A 27,336-nucleotide genomic window follows, 5' to 3' on the forward strand; every position below is an offset into this window, starting at 1 on the left:
CCACGCGCTGCCCTCACTGCCTCTGAGCTGCAGCTGGTATGAAATCCAAAGGGCTTTTCCCAAAGCAGCACTAAGCATCGGTGCAGAGTCCCTCCAAGCAGTCCCGCTACTCTGGCAGTCTGTGAAATTGTTTCCAGAACAGCTGCCGGTAGCTCTTTTATTTAACAGGGAGGAGAGCGGGAGGAAGGAGAACTCCTCCTCCTCCTCTTCTTCCATCACTTGCTCCTCCATGGGTGTCCTGGCAGCCGGCAGCCCCCACACCTCCTCTCCCATGTCCCTGCCGGCGACTCGTGTTGGGGCTGCTGCTTCCCTGCTCCGAAATCGTCTGGTTTCATCAGCCCTGCATGGTACAGGGCTGTGGCTGTGCAGGAGCTTGCTTAGGAAAGGCTCCAGCCCACGGTGCGGGACCAGGGCCAAGCAATGCCTTCGCTGTACAGACGGCCGTGGGCATTTTGCCGGCAGCAGCACTCTGACGCAGGCATGCCTCCAGAAGAGCCCCGCTGGAGCTTTAACCGGGTCCGATTGGGGCAATCAATGCAACGGTGATGGTTTACAGCTCCCTGGGTCTGGCCCAGGCTCTCCAAGGCATGAATTCGGGCTCTGGAGTCTGTACTCTCCCCTCATTCTCACTGTTTGCAGTGTGTCTGAGCAGAGCTTAATCCCCCCTGATTCGAAGGCATTTCCAAGCCAGACTTTCTGCCAAGCTGTCGGCCGCTTCCCAGCTCCCCCGGGGCGACCCACGGGGTGTGAATATCTTGCTTGTCGGCCCTGGCTCCAGCAGGTGCTCACAGCCAGCGGGTTTCCATGGCCCACAGCACAGACACGGGGTGATCATACCGGTGCAGCTGCTGCGGAGCCACGCTCTCAGTGGGCACGGCAGCCTCGGAGAGATGTGGCCGGGGCGGGCGAGCGTGGCCCTGACCCATCCAGGAGCAGGTTTGCATTAAAGCACTGGGAGGCGATGAACCCATCCAGATCTCAGCATCACCCCGTCTCCCCGGCGGCACCTGGGCCAGCCCTGCCCCGAGCTCAAAGCGAGGTCTGCACCCTCTCCCACCTTGCTGCTTGCTTTTGGAGACGTAGAGCCTGCCCAGGTTCAAGGGGGGTTAGGGATGGCTGCCGTGTCTCGTCTCAAGCGATTCTCGGCCAGGTGCAGGTACAGAAAAATTTGTCTTCCCAAGCTCCAGACAAATGAGTTTTCACCACCAAGGCAAAAAGCGAACTCTTGCTGCCTGGGGAGATGCTTTTCCCTGAAACTTAGTGTAATTAAAAAATAACAATACAGGGATTTCTCCAAAGGCTAAACACTTGCTCACATGCCAAGAAAAACAAACTGGATGACCTCTTAAATAATGCCGCCTGCTGTCATCTGTGGTAACACAGAAAACATGCACTTGAGCTCAGAGACGTTGCAGAAGCGTGGGAACAGCCCCGGCCCCCTCAGATCACAGATTTTCTTTGGTCATGTTCACGCAGGTGGAAAAAGATGAGTTTCTGTAAATGCCAGGACAAGGAGACAGTACCCAGTATGACGGCAGTGACGTACGTGTCATGGAAAAATGGATGCTGGGATCTAAGCAATCTTAAGTCAGAACAGCCAAAACTGCGTCTCTTTAACTCAAGAGTGATGATGGGAAAATGGAAATTTGAAACATTTCCAGCTATTAAGTGCTTTTCCATTTATTTTTGGCCAATGAGATGTTCAGCTTGCGTGTGGGGGTTGTGTTCTGTAACTCTTCCAGGAAAATAAGCATGAGGAGAAGGTCCAGGATCCTGACAGAAGGGAGGACGAGACCAAGAGAGAGATGGGGAGCAAAACCTGGGCAGACCTGGCTGGGGAGATGAAGATGTTCCTGTGGAACCCGGAGGAGAGAACATGCCTGGGGAGAACGGCCAAGAGCTGGGGTAGGTCCTTGCTCAAGCCCCGCTTTCAGGGATCGTTGCCTTTTCTGCTTCATGACGGATGCACTTGCCTGCGAACGTCCTTGATAGCTTGGACTGACACCCCCGTCCCACATTTTCAGGGTAGATGTTTCTAACCAGTGCAATAAAGAACTAGTGAGGAGGACAAGCAGAAAACCTTGGGAAAGTTACCTTTGGTCTGGATGTTAATGTTTACTGAGAATGCAAAAGCAAATATTTTGGGCTGCCCAGACCATGTACCGGGAAGAAATTAAGAGCCCAAGCAAGCGCAGGGGCTGCAGGTGGCTCTGCCGCAGCCACGCACCCCTGCTACTGCCAGCGACCCGGCTCCTGCCTGTATAAGGCAGGAGCCCATGGGGAGGTGGCTTTGGGGTCATCAGTGTTGGTTGGGGAAGAGCACCCGAGTCACGGGGCAGGCGTTTCGGGGAGGGTGCACACCGCAGGGCCGAGCAGCCCTCCTCGCCTGCGTGCACCCTGGCTCTGGGGCGGGAAGGGCTGGTCATCGCCGTCACCCTGCAGCTTCACAGGGCATGACACGGTGCCCACAGCAAAGCCCGCGTGTGCTGTCGGGGCTGGTGGGCTGGGATGTGCCAGTGAGGGTTTGGAGCGCTCTATTTTATCTGTATCCATATTGCCTTCAAAAATTATCGCTGAGCCTGGAGGTGCCCCGGGTGGTTAAGAGCAGCCCACAGCTGCGGGGTGAGCACTGCTGCAAGCTCAGTCCGAAACCAAGGTGCCACAGCACACACGATGCCGTCCACTTTTGCAGCTCTGTTCTCCTGACAGCACATAGCTCCCGCAGCGGAGTGAAAATCCCCAGCCTTAGCCCAGCGTTATGTGCACATCTGCACCGGTGTAGGGCTGCGAATTATCGGGGGCTGCTGCTCAACATTTGCAGTCCTTGGCAGCTGGTACTGGCAGCGTGCTCGCAAGCCCCGCAGCCTGCCCATGACCCCGCCAAGCGCTCTGGGTCTCCTGCAAAGCCTGTGGGGACAGCCAGGAGCCACAAAGGAAACTGTCCACGAGCACCAGAGGAGTCTGAAAACTCGCAAGCACGAGTCTGGGGCAGGCCTTGAAATCCACGTTTGCTCCCCCGTGCCCTTTGCCGGCCACAGGCTGGATGGGAAGGCGCAGACTGGAGCGCGGGAGCGGTACGGGGGTGACAGTCCTTAGGGACGTGGGTTTGGGTTTCTGGAGGCTCAGCCCGGTGCTGAGAAAAGCCCTGTGAGAGGGCTTGCTCAGGCTGGTGTGCATGTGGCCCTGGCTGGCTACTGCTGGAAGTTATTTATTTACAGCCTCGGGGAGGGTGCAGTGTCCTCCTGCGCCCTGGGAGCATCATGGTGTGCTATACGGCCCCGCTGCCCTATGGACACACATACCCCCGGCTGCACACGCGTGTGTGCTCACATGCCCATACAGGGGGGCAGGAAAGAGGCATTGAAGCTACCGTGAAAATCAATTTTTCTTTTAAAATGAGAGCATTTGGAGGTGAATGGAGCTGAACTTCCCTGCTCTCATCTCATGGGTGAGGAGGATGGAGTTTGCCCAGCCAGGGGCTGCTTCCCCGCGCTGGCCCTGAAGGTGTTCCCCAGGGATGGGGGGGCTCAGGGGACTTGCGCTGCCAAAATGCAGGGAGCCGGCTGGCCACAGGGTCGGCACTGGAGGCCCCAGCCCCTGGGAAAGGCTGCACCCCCGGCTCTGCTGCTGACAACGCTCCCTGCTGCTTTGCAGGAAACCTAAGAACGGGAACGGCAGCAGCACCACGTCCCAACAAACATCAGCTTGGCACCCCAGCGGCAGCTCCAGCCCTGCCAGGCTGGTGCAGAGGCACTGTCCCAACATCCTTGTGGCAGGGCTGGACATTGTCCCTGTTGTGCCACCAGCAGCAGTGATGGTCCCATCCGCCCTGTCTCGGCCCGCAGCAGGACACGGCCCCGCAGCGGTTCCCAGCACCGTGGCCCCGGCAGAAGCACGGCAGGAGCGCACATCTGCGTTCCCAGGGCTCCTTCCGAGCTGCCGGCACGTTTCTCCTGGGAAATGTTTGGGTTAAGGCTTCACTTTGCTTTCAGAGCCGCTGGGTTTTATTCATAGGCCATGGCCTCTTGAGACATCCTCAGCCATCAGCCTGGTCCAGAGGAAAAACAAACCCATTCCCTGGACGTCAGGGCTATGAAACAGCCCGCGGTGCCGCAGCCCCCGAGCGATGCCGCTTGCTTCAGTCCCAGTGCTGGTGTCCCTCCCGCGCAGGCAACAGGAGTCGGGGCAGGGGCATCGCCCCGCAGCCCCCGTCGGGAATTTGGACATGCTGAAGCCACTGGGTACCTTCGTGTGTAACCATGCCAAGAGGGGGTGGGAAGGGCAAGAGCCAAGGTCGGGTCTGTCTGTCAGACAGAGCTGAGGCAGGTAGACACACGGACTTGGTCCTGACCCAGCTCTGGGAAGGGCCACGCAGCAAAAGGCGTACAGAACCAAGCGGCAGCTGCCCCGGCCCCGGGGCTGGGCAGGGAGTGTGTCTGGCTGAGAGTCCTGCACCCAAAAATGCCAGGGTCTGTGTGCAGAGGAGAGCTGAGAGCTCCCACCTCCACGACGGACTCAGAGCTGCGGAGGACGCCATGCTGAGCACGGCTGTGCAGCCCTGCGGGACACAGCCCATGGGACGTGCTCTGGTTGCGCTAACAGCAACATCCCCTCCCTCTTTTGCAGGCTTGATCCTACTGTTTTACTTCATTTTCTACACGTGCCTGGCGGGAATGTTTGCCTTTTGCATGTACGTGATGCTGCTCACGCTGAGCCCCTACACGCCCACGTACCGGGACCGCGTGTCTCCGCCAGGTACGTACCCCAGCCAGCCCGGCCTCGGCCGCCTCTGCTGGCACTTGCCCAGCAAAGTGCTACCGAAATGGCGCGGCAGGGACCTCGGGTAAAGCTCTGCTGGAGCTGTATGCTCCGACGGTCCACCAGCCCTCCATAAGACGGGCTGTTATCACTTAACCTCAGGGCACTGACTGCTGCAGGTTCTCTGCAGAGGATCAGGTGTCTTAAATAGCCCCATCTGAAGCATTCATTCTAATTATACTAATTGTTATTCTCATTATGCTAACTATTATGCTGTTATTTATTCTCAAGGTAAATGAGCTCGTTTAGGCATTTCATAGGTGATGCCCATTCATTTCAGTTGCTGCCCTTTTATACCTCATATCTTCAAAATAAAACGCAAATCAAGAGTAGCTTTTATGCATTATTATTTGGGGGAGTCCTGGCAAGATAATGTTCAAAAACTCCTTTCCCTATGATCGAAGCAGCATTTTCCCTGTGTTTTCGTGTCAGTGGGGAACATGAGGCCCCCTCGCCCTGCTCCCTGCCCGGAGCTGGCTGCGTGCCTGTGAGCATGGGGGACCCCTCAGCCTCTCTGTGCAACCCCAAGCCCATCTCTTCCCTGCAGCACTGCTTGAGACCCTCCAGGTCTCCCATGTTTCCCAGGACATTTTGATGTGCATGGTGTTCTCTGGCTGTGAAATGGAGGTGAGGGATCAGCAGGTTGAGGAGAGAGTTTATTTGTGAGCTGGTGCTGCTGCTCTCGTGCCTGTGCCCAGCCCCAAGCCCAGTCGCAGTGCAGCCAGCCCCTGCAACACGTGCCCCAAGCCTGTGGCCAGTCCACCCATGTCTGCTCTAACAGGGTCCGTTTCCTTCTCCAGGAGTCATGATCAGACCGTACTTGAATGGGTTCACTATTGCCTTCAACGTCTCTCAGCCCAGCACGTGGCAGCCCTATGTGGACAGCATGCACCACTTCCTAGCAGGTAAGCTCTCAGGCACCCCAGGAGTCATGCCCGCAAGTTGTTTGCATCCATGCACACACGCACACAGTGCATGGGTGTCCTCCTGGGGAGGAGATCAGCTCTCGGCCTCTCACGACCACCATCTAGAAAGGGAGGCTCATAAGGTGGTCACGGGAGCTTCTGTGGGAGGGAGCCTTGCCCTCCCAGGTGGGACTTTAACTCCCTTTGACATGTGGATGTACTCTGAGAGCGTGGGTCTGTGCAGGTCTCAAGAAACGTTAACAAGTCTCTTCGTCCCCACCAGCTTATGACGACAAAGTTCAAGAGGAGAAGAATATCGAGTGTGTCTCAGGACAGTACTTCATCCAAGGAGGCAATGAAAGCGAGGAGAAAAAGGCCTGCCAGTTCAAGCGCTCGCTGCTGCAGAACTGCTCTGGCATTCAGGACCCAACGTTTGGCTACTCTAAAGGCCAGCCCTGCATCCTGCTGAAGATGAACCGGGTACAGAGAAAGCCAGTCGTCTTAATTGCTTCCTTCAGTGATCCCAGGGCGATAAAGACCATGCAGGGACTGAAACTCCTCCACTTCTCAGGCCCAGGGAAAAAGGGCACTAGAATCCCAAAACCTGCTGGCTCATACCCGCTAGAAAACATGAAAAAGACACACGACAAAACTTGCTCGATTTGATTTGCTGAGGCCTGAGTGCTTGGGGGGGTCTTGTGCCAGGCCCCTGTGTGGGAGGAACTGAGCTTTAGGACTACACCTCAGACCCCACTCTCTTTACAATGGGAATTTTCATAGACTCGAGTTTATTTGAAATCTTCTCATCGCATGGCGGCTCAGTGCACGCTGCTGGGGAAATAACGGTGGGGGGTGTGTGAGCTGTGTGGGGAAGTGGCTGCATTGCTCCAGGGAGCCCGGGCTCTCGGGATGCTCTGCTCTGCCTCCGCTCTCAGGCACGGGCAAGCTGCTCTGCACGGCGTGGCAGACCCCGCTTCTAGGGGCTCATAACTCCGGTCCTGAGCAACGTGACTGGGACGTAGAAGAGCTTAAGCCCTGGAGAAGGGAGGCAGCACACGCTTGGCACTGCATTTCATACAAGCATGGATGTCTTTTGTTTTTGCAGATCATAGGCTACCGCCCTGGTGCTGGGGTCCCCGTGAGCGTGGACTGCAAAGTGCAGGTACTGCTTTCATTCGTGCTCGGCAGCGTGGTGCGTAGAAGGCCAAATGCCTCCCTCTGATGGACCTCACCAATATCTGCCCTCATTTTAGCCCCAAACACTCATGGGACCCCGTGCTGCTGATGCCTCTGGGTGCAAGTGGGGGCCCGTCTGCTGAGAACGACAGAGGCCACCAGTCTCCTGCTTCCCACCCTGGCCCTCACCCTCCGAGCGCTGCGAGCTCCTGCCAGCCTCAGCGGCAGCGCTCTGCTCAGCCCCCGAGGGCAGGCCCGCAGGGCTGGGTGCCGGGGTGCTAGCTAGAGCCTGGGGCTGGCGGGGAAAAGGCAGGAGCTGCTCACATCCATCCTCACCGGCTCCGCAGGACCCTCGGTCCTGGGGAGCACCCTGCAAGCCAACAGCAATAGGGTGAATGAAGGGGTCCCACCGCCCCGGGCAGCAGCTGGATCATACCCTTGGGGAGCAATAAAGCGGTAGGCAAGCACAGGGAGGGATCGACAAGGAGCAAATTCTGTAATCCTCGCCGGTGCCTTCATAGCAGCGTTATGCTCTGGCTGGCTGCAGCAGCAGCTGGCTCTCGCAGCAAACACGCTGCGTGCAGGCAGGCAGGCGCAGCCGAGCCCTGACGTGGATTTGCAAGAGATGTCTGTATTAAAGCTCCTTCACCTTGCTCTGAAGGGAGCTGTATTTTGCGTCCCACGTGCTACGTGTGTACCTTTATTTTTTTTCCAATCACAGAAAGGCAATGAGAGCGATCTCGGATCGGTGGATTTCTACCCTGGAAACGGGACGTTTGATCTCATGTATTATCCCTACTACGGCAAGATCACTCACGTAAGTAAGGACTCTGGCATCTTTGTTATGTCTCCTTGGGAAGGAGAGGGCAGGAGCTGCTGCACAGAGTACAGATGTGCTTTCTGGCTATTTCGGGCAGATGCAGGCAGGAGGGAGGCTGCGGGCACTGGGATTACAGTGCTCTATTTCTGTCTCCGACAAACTGCAGGAAATCCTTGGGGACTCCGGTTCCCCCTTGCCAGCAACGGGAATGATTACATTTATCATCTGGAGACTAAGGCTGGCTTTGCTAACTCCCAGAGAAGGTCTCAACACCAGCATTTTCCCAGGGCGTTAGGGAAGTCAGGGGTTAGGTGACACAAGGGGAAAAGGATGGGGCTTCTGTCAAAGCTATGACAAAACCACTTCAGGCTGGGTGGCTCAAAACAGAGCACTCCAACATGGGTGGCTATTTCTGAACACGGTGGCCAGCCCTGCTTTGATCTGGGCTGGGCTGTACAGCGTTAGGCGGTAACGCACCTCCACAACCAAAGCTGAAATGGAGGATGAGGCAGGCACTAGGCTGCTGCTGGCTGAGGATGAGTAACAGCCCCAGACGCCAGGTCTGCATGTCCTTTGAGCACACAGACCTGGGGAACACCACAGATTTCTTATTACAAGCCATAGGTTGGTTTTTAGAACAGCAGAAAATATTTGAGAGTCCCATCCCTGGTGTTACTTGTCCTGGCTAATCAACCCAGGAGGCACGGTGCAGTGCAAAGCTCCGATGTGACCCCGTCCCTCTGGGGCACAGGCACAGAAAGGCTCAGCTTCAGCATCCCAAGGGACTATGATGGACATCAGGCAAACGCACTCGGATGCCTTGGGAACCGTGAACCAATTACTAATGATTTTTACTGAACATGAAAGCACTGCTGGCTTTTCTGCTCCCTCAAAAATTACACCTAAATCTCCCTTCTTTTCAGGTCAACTATACGTCCCCACTGGTGGCTATGCACTTTACAGATGTGAAGAAGAATTATTTGGTCCCTATTCAGTGCAGTCTGAATGGGAAAGGTATCATCAACAACGTTAACAGCGACCGCTTCCTGGGCCGAATCATCTTCACGCTCAGCATCGGGAAGTAGCCACCGCAAACACTGGGCACTTAGGTTGAGTCAATCAGAGGCTTTTTCCTTTTTAAAGCATAAAGCTAGCATTTTTTCTGCTAGGAAAAACAGGCACATGGAGATTTTTGTTAATTTATTTTTGTTCATAGTTAGGAAACAAATGAGATGCAATGGAGTGTGGAACCACGTTTTTTATCATCTGATGCAAATCATTGTTAGTAAAAATTAAAAGTTATCTTCTGGGCAGAGAACCTGCAAAAGCATTTCAGTTTTGATTAAAAAAACCTCTGGTATCTGAACACTATTTTCATAAGGTCTTTTATGAGCGAGCCCTGTGGAATGCATTTTTCCTGGCTTTAAACTTTAATCTTTACCATAGTTTTATGTGCATTTCTCAGGCAAAAACTAACAAGAGAGTAATTTATTAGCACTATTCTTGTTAAAATAATAAACAGCAAAAATTCTGGACTATGGCTGCAATGACACAGTTAAAAAGGATCTTCAGCACCAGGAGCATCTTGGCTGCAGCATTTTACACAGCTTGTTCAGCACACCCGAGCCGTTGGAGCAGAGGCCATGTAGAAAATCATTTGCCCTTGAACCTTTCCAACTGTTCCTTTCTGAAGTGGGAAGATTAATGCGTTTCTCCCTCCTCCTCCTCACTCCAGTACTTCTCTCTGCCCCGGGAACCCTCACCCAGTCCATCAGGCAGGGATGAGTGGAAGGAGCCCTCCCCTCCCAGTCATGGTTCACGGGCTGACGGTGCCTCCTTCCCCTGATCAGGCACAGAAGCGCCAGAGAAACATGTTAGACCCCCCCCAAATATTTCAGGCCTGTTCTTCCCTGTCCCAGAGAGGTCACAGCTACAGAAAACTGCAGGGAAACGCTTCATCGTTTCATCGCGAAGGGGTCAATGCTGGTCTTAGTGAAGTCATCAATTTATCATCCTCAAAGACCGACGAAGCACACTCGCCCTTGTCAGCGCGGCGTGCTGCCAACCTGAGCACCCCCTGCTGCGCAGGCAGCCTGGCCCTCCCGGGCCCCCGCGCGTACAGCCTTCGCGTTTGACAGAGACGAACTACGCTCTGCACGTTACCAGCTAGGAGAACACAGCAGGACAGGACACCTTAGGATAATGTACTAGTTGGAAAGCACACTTACTAAAATTACTGACGGAACAAGAGCATTATGGTATGTTTGTCCTACATACTAGTCCAGGTACTTCGTCTGCCATCATTTCCTGATCTATATAAGTCTCTAAGAAGTAATTTTTTGTATTAAAAATAAAGCAACTACAGTAAAATTAACTCTATGGTACCATTCTTAAAACACTGGTGTAAGAGATACAGTTTGTGACTTCAGCTCCCGGTGCTGGCCAGTTCGGGACTGAATTTCAAAGCAGCGTGTAATGTGATGCTTGAATTTTGATCACTTGATTAACTTTCTAGGGCCAAAGAGTTCAGAAGTGCGGTACGATAAGACTCACTATACGCTAAGTATCACAACCAACCATCAGGCAAAAACTATTTATTAAGAACTGTTAAAAACCTGAACCAGAGGTAGTCTAGGAACTAATTTTTGCTCAGATGTGGTTATTCATATGACACCGATAGAGTGAGGGCAACACAATGATTCTGCCTGCAGGACTTACCTGAAAGAGCACGTTCTGATCAACAGACACCAGCGTCTGCCGAGGATGATGCTGCCGTGGCAGCGGCTCTTCCTTTGACATCAGAAATAAGTTAAACCCCCAAATGCTTCCCCACCTGCCAATTGCTTTAGCTCTTTTAAAACATTTATATTTCTGTAGGATCCTGAAAGGAAACCAAACCCTTCGTGCTTCAGGCCATGAAATTAACAGCTCGCCAGCTAGCAACAGGACAAAACTTTATTTATATCTATTCCCTACCTGCCTATTGGAAGGATTCATGAAGCAGCTGGTCCTTTAGCAGATGCTGAACCCCTGCTTTGATCCAATCAACAACGATCAACTAATTGGGATGTAAATATACAAACAGCTTAGAAGCAAAAGTTTCTGCTTCCCCACCAACATCCAGATCCAGGCATACTGACAATCCCCTTGGAAAAGCTCTCAGAAATGGCATGCGTGTCTACTTACACTATAACAAAGTTTTATAAACACTGTAGTTTACTTTATTGTCCATACACATATTCTGCTTTCAGCATATTTGTACAGTCATTTCAAGATTTGGAGAATTGTATATACCACTCTTCATGCTACACCAACCTTGAAGTGCTGGCTCAATTTTTGACTTCTATTGAAGCCCAAAATAATACTTTATATGTATATATATAAAAAAATATATATTTGTGCATCTAGGAAATTGCCATATTTTACTAAAATAACCTAGCAAAAGTGATGCAAAATACTTTGATTTGCAATCTGAGCATGAAACTGTAGATGGAATCCATCTGCTGGCAGCAGAGAAGCAACACACTCTGACAAGCAGGTGTTACTCAGAAATTGCCAGTCTCAAAATAACTCGCCATTTACCACTGTGGCAGGGAAATCGAGTATTGCGAGAGCAAAGGTACAGCACAAAAGACCAAGACAACCAAAACCAAAGCACACAGTCCAACTCAGCAGCGTTAAATCACATTCTTAAAAAAAAGACAACTTGGTTCAAGAGCCCATTTGCGGTACAAAAATCAGTTTTATCAGATTCAGGTAAAGCTTTTCTTTGGTCACAGTGAGGACAAGAATAATTGAACGTACAGGTATTTATCAAACATCAAAACTAACTCTTTAGAAATCTCCCTTCCCTGAATATATAGCTATCGAGAGTTACTTAAACATCAGTGTTGACTGTCTCCCCTGTGCATGTGAATTACTGAAGGTGCTTTTCCTACAACGTAGATACAGGCTCAATGCACAAAGAGATTAAATATTAAAGTGGCTTTAGTAAACACTTGCTGCAGAGGACAGAAACTTTGTGTGCTGTCAGTAGCTCTCTGCAGACCTGGCAGCTCTTCAGCTGTCCCACAGCTGGAAATCAGGGCTCACTAGCTGCAAAAGGCTTTTACCAAGATGGACCAAAGAGGCTGAAAGAGCAAGAGGCTTCTTTCATCCCATCGATGTGAACCTGATGGGAATGAAGCAGAACACAACCACAAATGACTAGTTTCTATTTTAGTACAGTTTAGGTATGGAACATAGAATTGCAAAAGGTATGGTGTTAATAACAAAGAGAGCATCTTTAAACAAGTCAGATACTCTTATTCCTTTGGAAGTCACTTTCTTTACTATATATATACATACATATATATATATTAGTTTCTGCTTTATGATCAACATTCCTCATAGAAGAAATTTTGTGCTCTTACACTATTCAAGATTTTTGAGAGAGCAATAATGAGGAGGTTAAAAGCAGATGAATCCTATCAAAACAGACTGTTTTTCTATCTTCACTTGCATTCCTAGATCACAGCTTTTCAGTGATCCCCTGGTAACCCATGAAAGCCGTCCAAAGGAACTGAAGGAATCTCTGAACAATCTGTGTTCTCAGTCATTGAGAGCTCTGAAAATACTCTCGAGCCTCATGCGGACCAGTGCTGAAACGCTGTGTATTTCTTTTATGTGCGCAGAATCAAAGCTGAGACAAAGTACAGCCAGTGAAATTCCAGCCTCCCGCCCTCATTTCACAATTGAGCTCAGAACAAAAAGGAAAACACAGTCAAACAAAACAGCACAGGACACATTTCCTTTAGCAGACTGTTGGCTTTCCTGAGTCGTTAAAGTTCTCCAGGACCGAGCCTTATCTTAGTGAATAAAGACATTAAAGACATCATGCCAGTGCAAAGCTATTTAACATACATTAGCGGTCAACTTCTCCATACTGATGTTGAACAAATTAATTTACTAGAAGAATCAGATGTTCTTCTCATATTATGTCAGTTTATTAGTGAGATCAGATACTACCTTTACATTCGGAAGGAACAGGAAATTCAGACTGATTCACAAGAACAAGCTGCTAAGGAAAAAAGACAAGAGCCATATGCCAAGTTCCCAAGAGAAGTCTGTTAAGAGCTTGGTATTCATTTTCCCATAGCATGTACAGTCCCTTTCGACACAGCATTCACACCTTTAATTACGGTTTTAGCTTTAGCATTATCTGAGATAAGCTGTACGCAACTAGAAATCTTCTTGTATAAAAAGATTAAACAACAGAAATGAAGTTTCACAGATGTCTTCTTTACTCAAAATAATCATATTTCTCACGTGGACACACATCAACCCTACTCAATTCTATGGTCCGCAGAACACTCACTTTCTCCAAAATCACACAGTAGCTTCAAGTAATTCTGCAACTCATCGTCAGACTCATGGCACGTTATTCTGTCGTGAAGTGGGCTTTTTAAATTTTTTTTTTAAATAAAGAAACTATGAATTCATTTGTTTTTCTTCTTTTTAAAGGGGCAGATCAGGGAGTCTGGGAAAAGGAGAAGAGCAGGGAAGGTTGTAACAGAGACGGAATTAAGAGATTATACAGACTGATAGCCAGTACGACTTTTTCTTCTTCCAATGATATAAGATATAAAGACAAGAATGATAAGGAAGCCAAGCGCCATGCCCACTGCGATGGGAATAAGAAAGTTCAGGTCAGAATCAGCAAAGCATTCTTCGGCTGCAGAAAGAAGAAAAACAAAAAAAGCAAGGGAGAATAAATTAGTAAAGGAAATCAAGCATTAGAAACCAAATAAAGCAAGGAGCAAACAGATGTTTTTGAGAACTTACACTGCATTAGATACAATAACAACCTAAAGTAAAATCAGTATTAAGAATCAATAGAAAGATTGATTTCTTCAGACATATATACTACACGTCATTTGTTTCGGTAATATACTTTTTCTGATTTGTACATTTAATTTCATCTTTCTCTAGCGAGCAGTCCACTTCGATTAGAAATGCGAGGACAGAACAGCAGTCTGAGCACGCATTGCTGATCACACCTCAGGGTTAACAAGCAACATAGCAACACCAAAAGACAGGCTGCTATATTACTGCCTTGTCCAAGTGACTTCCCAAAGCCTCAAGTCACCAGCACTTCTCTAGGTTCTAGACACGAAGAGAAATAACAGACGGCAAACCAAGTAACGAAGTAGAAACCTACTGAAAACTGCAAGAGACAGCCAGGACACATATGCTGAAAGCACTGAATGGAAAACACTGAAAGACTCTCTTTGGGTGGGCAACTTTCTTTATTTTCAATCCAAATACAAGAACAGGGTTATCAGTTTAAGCTGAGAACTATGCAGACCATACCGAAATCAACATAGGAGGGAAAAAAAAAAAAAAAAAAAAAAAAAGAAGAGACAGCTGTGATGCTACAGTGGTTTTTAATATACAGGTTGTAAAATACGTAAGGAACTCCTTGCTGATACAAACACTCACGCAAGGATTAGCAAACAACAGTGGGAACTGATTTCAGACTCAGCGATACGCCTGAGAGAGGGAGGCAGGGCTTGGCATTCTTCCCCTGTTCGTAAAGAGAGCAGAGCTCCACTTGCACGGTGCCAAGGTGAGATGGTTGGTAAGATACAATACCCTGTCCGTGTACCGCTTCCAAACTGTAAGGGTGCTCAACTTACATGCTTTTCATAAAGCAGAACTCCTTTTAAAACAACTTTGCTTGTGTTAATATTAGAGCAGAGCGTCACACACACATGCAGTGCTTTATCAAAAGTTCGCTGTTGTTTTAAGTGAATATTGAAACCATTTGAGCCTCTAACTGAATCAACCTCAGTTACGGGGTAAATTACTGTCTTGCTTTAGCTCACTACAGTCCAGTACAGGCTTGCCACTACCCTTTCACGAAAGGCTATCCAAAGCCTTTGGCCAAGAGGAAAGAAACCACCACATGGAGGTTCAGCACCTGAAAATACTGAACACTGACAAGCTAAAAGCACCTACTGCCAAGTAGAGCAACACCTGGAAGGGAAAAAAAGAGGAAAGGAAATATGTACCTTATACAGTGAGCCATTTCAAAATGTTCTGGTATTTAAACATCTTAAAAAGAGAACTGCATCTGATGTTTAGTCATCTTCGTTTACTGAAGATCAGCATACACAATTTAACTACTACATGCTGGATAACAGGTCATTAGTACCAAACATGAATCAATTTGCTAAGGATGAAAAGTGCCCAGCAGGCAGCGACAGAATTTCCCCGTCTCTCTTCTTTAAAGGCAGGCGATCGCTGCAGTACGCATCACACTACGGCACTGTTATAAGGAATTCCCAGGATAAAAAGGATTTAAAGTTTCATACCAGGAACGTTCCATCCTTTACCTCTCTCCAGTTTGCCACTGTTGTTGGCACACCTCTCTCCATGTATTGTTACTGTACAATTGTTAGAAGCAAGTTTCTTCAAATGCAGAACCTGGTAACTGTACACCACGGCAAACTGTACACCTCCACGTTCAGGCCAGGAGGAACAGCTTTTTCAACATATGTAGTTGAATGTGTCTCCATTCAAAATAATCAGAAATTTTGGCCCCCAAGATTTTTAGTCCCAGTATGAAAGCTATCTTCCTTTTTAATTCCAATCATGAGATGCAACTGATAGCCCAAAATTCTGTGGTTTCATTGGCATATGCTACACAATAGAGAACGCTGTGGTAAATTTAAAAATTAAAAAAAAGGCCTTCATTGGCTGGAAAAGCTTCTTTTGAGGACTACTAGCATGGCATCTTTAAGCTAAAATATCAGAAATCTTGGTATCTTAGAGCACAATTTTAATATTTAGTAAACTGTATATAAGGCACAGCCAATAGTAATCACAACAAACTGCAGTCTATAATAGATTATACACATTAATATTCAACATCCACAAACACACCCAAGTTAAATGCTGTTTCCACTGACCAGAACAAAACTATTTTTATTCACATAATGCCACTCCATGTCTTTAATATTCTGAAATTAAAAGTGTAGTATTTTGGAGGAACTGAAATTAATTCATCAATTATGAACCAGAACATATTCTGCCTAAGTTGTTAGGTTCAAACAAACCATGACAACACATTCTGCATCATTTCTTAACCAGGTTTGTTTTTAGCAAACCCTGTTTGCCTGACTTTGCAAGCAAGCCATCTTTTGAGTTCAGATTTTTTTTTTTTTTTAAATAAACTTAAGCTTTCCCATTTTAAAACTACTTGTATCCAGCATTACAGCATTTCTTGTAATCAACAAAGTAAGCCAGTAAGTACTAGGACAACTAATCCTCCCAAAGCTGCTCCTACTGCTATGGCTACAATGAAGTTGCCCACCTCTGGGCTGGTCTTCAGCTAAATAGAACAAGGGAAAGTCTGAAAAAGAAATGCATTTAAATAGAAGTATTTAACACTATAATCTCCCTCTAATTATTTAAAACTGTTACGCCTTTCCCCAGAAGGATATCAGACGGTCATCCACAAACCCGACCTCCTCCCCCTCCCCAAACATCACAGAGTCATAATTCCATGACATACTTTCTTGAAAAGCATGTATCTGCATATTACTGTAGATTTATCATTATCGTACACCACAAAGTCCAGTCTTCCAGTGTCTAGATATTCACTGCAAGTCTCCAGAAGAGACAGAATTACAGTAAAAATAGTAATGCTCTGACAAAAAAACAAACCAAAAAAAAGGCTTTACACTTATTACAGGACAGCAGTAACTCCTGCGTGTTCCAAGTTTTGTCACAGACTCTTGCAGACTGGCTTGTACTGATAACTTGACGGCAATTTGATGCCTGCAGTCCCAGTGTAGTTTAAATTCACTTTGACCAATTTACATCCTTAGGAACCCCACTGTTATGCTCTTTAACAAGAGCCTATTAAAATATTTGTGTTTTTCTTCACATTGAAAAAGCTTCAGCTGACTTCAGCTTACGCTTCAGAAAGGTGCTAATGTTATTTTGACACTGTGTAGCAGATGAGAAGGTAGCTTTAACATAATGATTATACAAGCAGTGCAGGCTAGAATGAAGAAGAAAGGGTATAGGATTAGACTGCACTTTTTTCTCTTGTCATATAACCATAGAATTCACAAGATAGGCTAGAAAGAGGTATGGTAACGGGAAGACCAGTGTCTCTCTTGATGCAGAAAAAAGTATACAGTGGTACTGTTACCAGAAGAACTGGCAGCACAGACAGGATCAACACAGCTTCCACCTTAGAGGATGAAGCTACTAACCGATTCCCAGAAGGCTCCCTAATGCTTTCCCACTTTTGCTGAATGCAGAGGCCAACTTCATTTTCCAGGATGACTGCAAGAAGAAACTGAACTGTTCACAGCTGTACACCAATTTAAAGATGGCTAGCAAAATCAATCATAACAACATCTTGTCTGGATGGAGTTACAATTGACAAAAAAGTTTACGAGCAAATTTCTAATGACGAACCAGACATACAGTGTCTCAATTAGTTCCCAAGCTGTCTTCTGCTAGAGGATTGTACCCAAGCACACTTCAGAATGTGCTGCAAAACAAAGCGTTGAGACACAGACAACAGGGGACCTTCACCGGCTATGTAACAGAATCTCAGATATAGACTGATTGAAGTTGACCTTACTCATTTAGTTTATTTTCTTTAAAAAAAAGACAGTACAAGATGTCTGTTTTCAAATCAGTTAAAAAATGTGAACAAGTTTCCTTAAGAAATAGAACAATCTTTATTATTTAGAGCACATGTTGAACAGGTTGACAGTTCCCTATGGAGTAATACATACAGGAAAACTAGTGGTTTTATAACAACAGGCAGTCAGGTGAAACTTAGATGTTTATTGCACCAGTTATCTGCACATCAGTCTAGGAGTACTTTAATCTCAGAGCCACTATACTTGCAAATAAAGATTAAGTTGCAGGTTTTTATCGTTGAATTTTGAGAGCAGTTTGCACTAATCTTCTGTATTGTCACTTGGAAACCGTGCACAGTTCAAAAATTTGTGTGGTGAGATGAATACAGCTTGGTAACTACTCCTTAACCAAAATGCACATATAACTGGTGCCACTGAACATCAGTCACAAAACTGCTACAAATCTATATGAACATCTGCATTTGAGGATATATTAATATGAAAGTTATTAGATCCACCTTTTTTTTTTTTTAATTAAAACGGAAAGTCTTGAAGCCTGTTTCAGGATTAAACTTATAGTAGTTCCCCACTTTCATTAAAATGAATTTCAGTAACTGATGCAAAATTCAAGCTGTAGACTACAAGCTAGAGTAAGCATTATCCACCCATACTTGCTTCCTTGGCTAGTGTCAAGAGTAAACTGTTTTTACAAAAAAAAAAATTACTGAAAGAAGTGTGTTTTATGATTTGTATACAAACATGCCACAGACATCTGTACAACCCTAGAAAACACTAATAAAACACTAAACCAGGTTTGATGCAGGCTGAACTCATTCTAAAGGGGGAGACGTTATGTTCATTAAATAACTAGTTTAGGCAGCTCATGTTATGACATATGCAAAAAAGCCACACTTATCTACAAGTCAAAAAGACTTTTTTTTCCATGCAGTAAAACCTATGTATTACAGCACAAGGAGGCCAGAGAAAAGTTGTGCAGCAAGGGTTAGTCTCTACAGAGCTGCAGTTTAAGAACAGTCCAGTTGCACTGCATTTTTTAAGCTAGTTATTCTTTCCGCACAGCAAGGAAAAACGGGTGTTGTGGGTCCATCTCAGACTTGTTTGGCTTTTGCATTCTTAACATTAATAAATGCTACACAGCAAACAATCAAACACAAAGTACATTAAACATTCAGAATGCCAATGGCGGGCAGTTATAATGTGAATTTTGATTGGCAGAGAACCATTCAAGATGAAGATTTAAAGACAGCTCAAGCTGCAACAACAGATACTGGCTCATTAAATGAAAGCATCTTTAAACAATGGTCATTCAAAGCAACAAGACAGACCAGTTCTGTGCAGAGTATGATATAAAGTTAAGTGCACTTTAAAGTTCTGGAATATTTAGAGAGGTTATTCCCTTTAAACTGATGCCAGCAAAAAAGCTTGCATTAATTTAGCAGAACTCTGCCTCAGCTGAGTATTTCAGATGATTGCCAAGGTATAATAAGTGATGAAGAGTTCAGTGCCTAACAGTAATTTTTTTTTTTTTTTTTGAAAGCATTTGGAAACGGCACTGAAGTCTTCCTATATATCCACCATTTGGCAAGTATAGGTTACCCATTTTGTCTGTACAGCCAGGGTACAGGAACGATTCCTGAAACTACACCAAGGCAGGAGTAAACTACTCAAATTCCGTCAAAGCCAAGTAATTTACTGCTGCCACTTCAAAAGATCACTTAATCACCAGCCTGAAGTTCAATTCTATGAAAAACAAAGTTGTTACTGGGCATCATACAATCCTTGTTAAATACTATACGAGTCAACATAGTGACTAACGCTGCCAGCTTAACCCACAATTATGACAACAACTAAGGAACGCAGAGGAGAGAAGCAAGTACAAATTCTATGCTATTCTGGGAGTTGCCCAATGCACATCAGTTTAGAATGTGTTCTTGTTTCAGGCTACAATTTGTAAAAAGCAGAAGTAAATCCTAAACACTTCAGGGTTTTTGCAAGATAAAGTCCTTAGCCTAGCAATTCATCCAATATTTGACATCTTCAATACAGCTATGAAACCCACGTCGTCTTCTTAGAGCAGGAAAACTAAAAACGTAGTTCTGCTTCATCTGAGAAACATTCTCTTTGTTTCTCAACTCCAATTAGCTGTGGCTAGTAATTACTCCTAAGTTTTGGGTCTTTTTTGGACGTCAGAACTTGCACTTGCTTTGTTTAGAGTGAAATCAGAACAGGAATCACATTTAGATTCACAAAGTTTGATATCCCGCATAGCTTTTTCTTCTGCCAATTATGTAAGCAACCACTATAATGGCAATCAAGCCAGCAAGTGCAGCACCAACTACAATTGGGATTAGAATGCTGTCATCATCCAACGAACACTCCTGGGCTGTAGATGAGAAAAAGGTTGCAACAAGGAATAAATAAAGACATAATACTTGCCAAGTGTTTTCCTTAATATGAAGGTGTTAAAAAAATCAAGTATTATTACATCTTTGAACTAAGAGAGAAAGAACTGCAGAGGTCTCATGGATACATCTAGCATATATTAAGCATTATAATCACTTGGAACATTTGATAAGACTATAGTAAGCTAACAGAAGTGCCCCGGTGTACAAGTTTTCATGTGCACAAGATCTGTACTAGACAAGGGAGCAGCCATTCTTCTACTTTTAAGACAGAACCAGGCTTATCTGTTTCATGCTTAAGGCAAGTCTGGTGCTTTTACTCATTAAGAATGGAGTGACCTAGATTTGGTATCAAGAACCTATCCAGAATGGAGACATGTTACAGAGAGATGAAATAACTGTAATTAGGAGAAGAAGGAAGCTAGCTGCAACTTGAACTACTGAGTGAAACGGGATCGTAACTCTTTAGAATGTGTCACGATAAATACTGCTTACCCTACGTTCATTTGGGGAGTTAACTTACCTCTGCCTAAAAAAGGAAGTTCAAAAATCTGCACCCAATCTATTTGTCTACAGATTAGTGTAGTCTAATAAGACTGTGCTGCAAGTATTATCATGAAGTACAAAGACCAGGTTACACTAAAGATTAAGAAAGAGGTCATTTAAGCCATTTCAGTTTTCCCCAGACAAGACCAGGATAATGCAGCAAACAAACGTTTTAGAATCTTTCTTTAGTTCTGGATATTCAAGACTGCTTCTGAAAGAAGCTCTGTCAGTTCATTTTTTTCCCCCAGCACTCCTATTCCTTAGACTGACAGGTTAAAAGAAACAAAACACCTAACGCTATTACCAAAGTCCACTTCTGCTAAAGTTTTGTCTCATTTTCTTATATATTCGAGCTACAAAAAGCTGTATGTCAAGATGATGTCAGGTAACTTCCAACCTACTCTGCAAGGCAATGCTTAAGTCCCTCTTCATCGTCTCTAGCTCCTTCAAGTCTTATGAAGGAGAACCAACATACCTAGCAGACATTTTTTAAGTGAGAACAAAGCTTTCCTTGAACTTGAGTGTCAGGCTCAGAACTTCCCTTCATTCCACATGTTAAAAAAAAAAAAACCAACAAAACAAAACAAGAGCTTCAAAAACAAAGTGCTTGTGCCCAACGCTGGTGCTTTTTAGCAAGTAAGAATTCTGCAAGCATTGCAAGAATTAACAAAAAAAGAACTCTTACCTGTAGAGAACTTATTTGCCTTCACAAGAAATGGCTGAATCCATAGATTAAAAGTATGCATTTGGAAATCTTCATTAATCTGAAGAGTTTGCTCTTTTCGGCACATATAAGAACTACCAAGGAAAGCATCCCACTCGCTGAAATTGTTGTTATCTGCATTTGAAATGACTAAACAAAGGGGGGGAAAAAAAATAAAGGAAATTTGCACGCCCACTTTAAATGCAAAAGAGTTGCTAAGACAATCCTAGGACTAAGGAGCTGAACCTAGAGGGGCCAACTTTTCAACACTGACTACTGTGAAAAACAAGGTAGTCTGAAGTGCGACTGATCTGCTTAACCAAAAGCAGTCAGGCACTGAAATTATTACAGTACTTAGCAGTAACCTATCCTCCATATAGACATGACATCAGGCTTTCCTTGTGCCTCCACTCATCCCAGCATTGCAAAGTTGCGAGCATTTTAGCTTTAGTGCCCTTTTAACTGCAGCAGCTGTGACAAGCAACTTTAAAAAACAAAACAAAACATACTTTTGATTTGGAAAAAAGTATGCTTTAGGTTTTGAAGGACTGGTCTCTTTTCCCAGTGAGAGTTAAAGTAGAAGTGGTTGGAAGATACAGCAGCATCTTCAATCAAAGACAACAGCTGGTTTAGGAAAAACAAAAAGCTTCAGAGTTGGTACAACTGTATTTCACACCTCAAAAAATTATGTTACTGAAAACAGTTACAAAGAAGCCCTCTTAATTTATATACGTTTATCACAAAGTAAGAGACCCCATTAGCAGAAGGTTCAGGAAAAGACAATGATCCCACACTGCTGTTTAAAGTAACTCTTATAGCCATTTCTGCTTATTACTTGTGTTCCTACCACCTTAAAGACTTAAAGTAGGAAGTAACAGTAAGCATGAACAGCATTGGAAAGAAGTCAGAAGTATTTGATAAATACAGACGTTGAATAAAAGCTTACACTTGCTTTAAGGCAGATACTACTTCTTACCAGAACCATTCAGCCGGTTGAGCAGTGTAACATTCACCTCTTTCAGATAAAATCTTTGTACACTTGCACTGGTATTTTTCTGTTTAAGAAGCAAGAACCAACTGTCAGTGTGCAATTCTGCATTTGTAACTTTAAGAACACACGCTTTACGAAGGCGAACACATTTACCACGCTCTTTTCTACAACTTTAACCCAATTCTCCATTTGTCTTGAGGCAGTCAGCTAGCCAGTTCCACTTCCTATATGGGAACAGGCTACCACCAGCAAGTGACAGAAGGATTTTACTATGAGTGATCATCATGCATGGAAACAATTTAAAATAAAAGAAGTTACTCACGACAACAAATGTGAAACCAATCAATGTGCTATTTCCATCATTCAGTTTCAGAGTAGCTGTTGTGTTACCACATGCACCGTCTGCGGTAGTTGTCTTTGGATTGATGTTGATCAGAAGAGGCTGGAATACAGAGATACCACGTCACGGACGTTCAGCTGCCATTAGAAATACATTGCTTCAGTCAGTAGTAGTCTTAGGCTAGAAGAGCTTGTCACGAACATGACAGCAGGAAGATTGAGCCTGGTTACTATCGAACCAAGGCTACTACAGTTAAGTTTACACGCTGGTAATACTGAAGCAAACAAATTGCCCAGTGAAGTCTTATTTTGTTGACCCAACACAAGAGGTTAGCTTTGGCTCCCTCTGTGGGGAAAGACAGTATCTGCAGGGACCAACAGCCTTAAAAGCTAAGAAAGTTCCAGGCTTTTAATGACGTTAGAGGTACTCCCAGTAACGAGTTATATTGAATCTACGTAAGGTTTTGAAGCTAGATATTATGTCACAAAACTATTCTGATGTCACAGAGGTGCTACGTACAATACTTAGAGGCAATTCTGGACAGCCAGCAGTGCACAAAGCAAATACCCTGCACTCACATTTCATACCAAATAACTACAGCAACCTTTCTACTCTTCTAAAATAGAAGAGAAGCACCTTGTCTTGGGAAACATTCAGCTGCAGCCCCACAGTAGCCAGAAGACAAGTTTTATTTCCACTTTTAAGAGAATAGTTTCCTGTGTCTGGATTCTCCACAGGTTTGGGAGCAGTGGTTGGAGCAGGTGACAAGGTGGTGGTAGATGGAGTAGTTACATTGGCAATAGTAGGCGGAACAGTAGGTGCAGAAGTAGGTGTATCAGCACGACATCTAGACTCTGAAAAGAAATTTTAACCACCATTTCAGCGCTGAAATTTTATTAAAGTCTTATGCTTCAGAGGTCAGTTGAATACAGATACCAATTTCTCTGTTGAAATCTAGGCTCATGGGGAGTCTGCTCATCACCAAGTCAGAAGTCTCAAACTCAGCACTATGGCACGGTATTCCAAACAACTTACAGCTACCATTTATTCTCAGAAATTCTGTAATGCCCACAGTTTGAAATCCATGTGGCATGTGCAATACTACTTACCTCCGACACAGAAGTGAAACACAGACAAAGACAGCTAAGTGATTATAAAAGTGTGATAGGTATTTGCTGTAGACAAAGTAAGCAACCCGATCAAGCTGAGTAGTTGAGCTATGAGATGAGACAACAGGCTCTGGACTATTTAAACGAAAAAGCAGAGGCTACCACTGAAAACGGAGGGCAGCCAGTTAAAAACCTTGAAGCTCAAATGTAGCAACAGTAGTTCTGAAGTGATTATTTTTAATACTTGAATACACACTTTATTAGACTACCACCTTGGCATGGGAACAATCTATACTACTATATATTACTAAACCTGTTCGGCTCATCTATTTTTCCAGGAACAAGGAAAGACGCACTGAAGGATATTTACATGAATATTATTCAACACAGCACATCTCAGAACTGGTGGATTTTTTATTATGGGACTTTGCTCCCTGCACTAAAGTACAATACAAAAACGCTCATTCACATACTGAAATGCTCACCTTTTTTACCGATTGTGCCATTCTGAACAAAAGCTTGCACAGTAACATTCCAGAAAATCTGTGTTACGTTTTCTGCTTCCAAAAAGTCAGTGTTATGACACACAAAGACGTTATTCAGTTGAACTGGACGCATAGTATCCTTTACAACAATAGTAACTGGTCCTACAAATAAGCACAAATATTTTAATGCCTTATGAACTACAAGAACATTTATAGGTAGCATTAGGTTTTATATAATTCCATAAGACAAAGAGTAAGAGAGAATTAATTAAGTTTAATGATCCTAACCTCTCTTCAATATTTTACCTGTGCCCTGACCTGAAGCGATGCAGAGAAGTAACCAAGCTTCCAGAACGAGACAAGCCATTAGAAAGGTGAACCCTTTTACTTAAGATTTTATTTAAGGAAAAAAATCCTATTATTAGTAGGTATTAGTACACAGAAAGCTAACACTGTATTGCTTTGCTAGGCGGAAGGTCAAGCAGCGCACACTAAAATGAATGTTCCGTATGCCTGTTGTCTACTAGCAGCACTTCACTGATCAAGTCCATTCAAACAGTTAACCTTCTCTTTCCGTTCCACTTAAAGGAATTATACATTCAGTGATGCTAACTAGCCTGTATCTTCATCCAGCAGGCAGGTATGATGAACAATAGCTAGGCAGTATATGGCACAGAAGTCATCGGATACATTATTAGTCCTTCTAACTTTGAAAAAACCAACCAGGTTTTTCGTCAGGTACACGAGATGTGACACTTGTGGCCGAGACTGTTTTGTGAGTAGGATTCTGCACTGAACATTACCTTTTCTTTTAGCGTCAGGAAATACAGCAGGATCACTGGTGTTGTAGGTAAATGTGATGAAGTCCCCCTGGTAAGTTTCGTTGGTTTTTGTAAAGTTAATGCTCCAAGAGTGACCTTCTCCAAACTGCACTGCCAGAACTGCAGCTTGTGTGTCATTGCCACAGACGCTTCCATTGTGTGTCACACCGGATGACAAATTCAAGGTTGCGTTTTTCTAGAAGAAAAGGGTAATTTTATATGTTTTCACAGATCGCAGTTCTTCCCCGTGACAAAGTTATAAACCTGCTGGAGTTAAATGAAACCTTGCACAAGATTAGTGAGATTATTTTAGGTTATTCTACAAAATTATGAAGAAGGCTCCCTGACATCTGACCTAGAAAGGAGCCATATCAGATTCAAGTACAAAGGTAGAAATCTAACTTAGCTGTAAATCTTGACCGCGCTGAGCTGTGATTTACATTTACTATTTGGGCTAAGAACATGACTGCACTGATACACAAAAACCACCAAGTTTGACCAGTGTGCCATTTAAGTAAGTGTAATAGAGCACCTTCAGTTATTTGTATTATTGAGAACTTATGCTCTGTTTTAGAATGAGTATTTAGGAATACTCTTAACACCTGACTCAGTTAAAAAAAAAAAAAAAAAGGTAAAAACCAAACACCCTAGGTAAAAGAATGTACTTAAACTTTTACCCAGGACAAAATACAGTTCTCAACAAAAGTTCCCTCCAAATACTTACATAATCACTACTGTTAGTTTCATATTTTATCAAGAATCTCATCATCCATTTTGCATACAGGCACGTAGCATTAGAATCATCCTTTACATCTACTTCCACTGCATAGGACTGGAAAAAACCTGTAAGATAGGATTATTACCTATTAAGACATTGCTTTTACTTCATTTTTCTAGAACCACTTAAGAGGACAGCTCATTACGAAGTAGTAAATTATTTCAGGACTGGATTCAATTTGCCAGACACTGAAAGAGTAGCTAGATTTCTAAGAAGTATTAAAACTAGGAAGCACGCCATGAAGTTATCAAAGCTAGACAAAAACTGAGAGTATTTTATAGCCTATTTACCTGACAAAGACTAATAATCTAAACGAGCGTTAGCCTTGTGGGGACAAGCTGAGCAAACTGAAGTGCATGAACACAGCACTTAACAATGTACTGCTTGCAGATCAGGGTTTTCCTATCATCTTATCGGTTTCATCGGTGGTGTGACTCAAGTTGACCTCTGAGAAATGAGATCGGGATGCCTTACATCGTGTTTCCACAATTTCTGTCTCAAAAGAGACGGTTGTTAGATTCCCTTTAGATTTCTAGGGAACTTTTTGTCGTTGCTGGACTTTTAACCCCGTGAATCCCCGCAGACGCATCCCCCCACCGTCAGTGTTGCTTCGCCCCGCCGTGGCCGCTGACCCCCGGCTCCGAGGGGCCGCTGGCGAGGCGGGCTGACAGGATCCACCCGCGCAGGTAGCCACGGGCCGGGAGCCTGCCCCGGCCGACGGGCCCCCGGGTCGAACACACGGGTTAGCCGCCCGGCTTCCACCCCGGCCCGGAAGGGCTCCGGCGGGGCCGGCGCCCCCCCGCCGCCACCAGCGACAGGGACCCGCTAGGCCAGCGCGACGCGCCTCGGCCCCCCGCTCCCCTTCCGCGGGTGACAGCGCAGCGGGGAGGCAGCCCGGCACCGCCTCCGCTCCGGGGCCGAGTGCGGGGCCGCCCCGGGGAAGCCGCCGCCGGGCTGAGGCGGCCCCGGGCCTGCCAGGGCCGCGGCTCCCCCCGCCGCTGCCCGCCGCCGCGTCACGGGCGCGACGGGGCGGGGGGGAGCGGGACGCGCCCGCGGGGACACCTGCCCTGCCCCCCCCCCGCCGCCGGCGGCAGGCCCGGCGCCCGCCCGCCGCCCCGCTCACCGGCGGTGCCGAGCAGCAGGAGGAAGAGGAGGCAGGAGGAGCAGCGCGGCTCCATGCTGGCGGCGGCGAGAGGCGGCGAGCGGGCGAGGCGAGCGGGCGCGATGCGAACCTCGCCACCGGTCATGTGAGGGGAGGGAGGGGCGGCGCCGCCCGCCCGCCGCCAATCGCCGCGCCGGGGCTCGATTCGATGGTTGGCGGACAGAACGCTCGCCGAGCGTCCTTGCGGGCGGGCGGCGGGCGGTGCTGGTCCGCACCCTGCGCCTGCCCCGGCCCTGCGCGGCCGCGGTGGGCTTCTGCAGGAGGAGGCTACCAGCCCTTTGCTTTGGCAGCCTTTGCTGTCTCCACTGGGGCTGCTGTAGGTGGAGAAGAGAAAGCTGAGAGGAGATGCGCATTCAATGAAGTTTAATATAGAGGCTTTTACTGCAAAAAATAAAGAATTAAGATATTTTCCATGTTTGCAATAAATAAAAAGGGGGAGAAATGGGCTAAATTGACCTAAATATTTAAGTCGGTGGTGCAGTGCTGCACTGGGTGACCACGCAGGGCCGTGGGGGCTAGGCAGGCCTGCCTTGGGGAGAGGGCTCTGCTGTAGGGCCGGGGCACCCCTGGGTGGTCTGTGGGTGTCCCTGGGGGCTGACAGGGCTGGCATTG

At 46.0% G+C, this 27,336-nt stretch overlaps 2 protein-coding genes across 2 annotated transcripts; one reads left to right on the forward strand and one right to left on the reverse strand.

Moving 5' to 3' along the window:
- The first annotated feature begins 1,766 nt into the window (after positions 1-1,766).
- ATP1B4 (ATPase Na+/K+ transporting family member beta 4) lies at positions 1,767-10,069 on the forward strand. The gene is made up of 7 exons (XM_082323451.1): positions 1,767-1,905; positions 4,627-4,755; positions 5,619-5,723; positions 6,007-6,203; positions 6,829-6,885; positions 7,621-7,716; positions 8,643-10,069. Exons 1-7 carry the CDS (start codon positions 1,806-1,808, stop codon positions 8,802-8,804), a joined length of 846 nt encoding a protein of 281 aa, XP_082179577.1. The 5' UTR covers positions 1,767-1,805; the 3' UTR covers positions 8,805-10,069.
- A 3,831-nt stretch (positions 10,070-13,900) lies between these two features.
- On the reverse strand, positions 13,901-26,817 carry LAMP2 (lysosomal associated membrane protein 2). Its single transcript, XM_082323543.1, has 9 exons — positions 26,686-26,817; positions 25,509-25,627; positions 24,767-24,980; positions 23,964-24,125; positions 23,006-23,223; positions 22,352-22,471; positions 22,015-22,093; positions 21,021-21,188; positions 13,901-19,770 (listed from the first exon to the last, which is right to left on the reverse strand). Exons 1-9 carry the CDS (start codon positions 26,807-26,809, stop codon positions 19,631-19,633), a joined length of 1,344 nt encoding a protein of 447 aa, XP_082179669.1. The 5' UTR covers positions 26,810-26,817; the 3' UTR covers positions 13,901-19,630.
- Between the last annotated feature and the right edge of the window lie 519 nt (positions 26,818-27,336).

The sequence above is a fragment of the Platalea leucorodia genome (assembly GCF_965183815.1).
Source record: "Platalea leucorodia genome assembly, chromosome: 10".
Classification (NCBI taxonomy): domain Eukaryota; kingdom Metazoa; phylum Chordata; class Aves; order Pelecaniformes; family Threskiornithidae; genus Platalea; species Platalea leucorodia.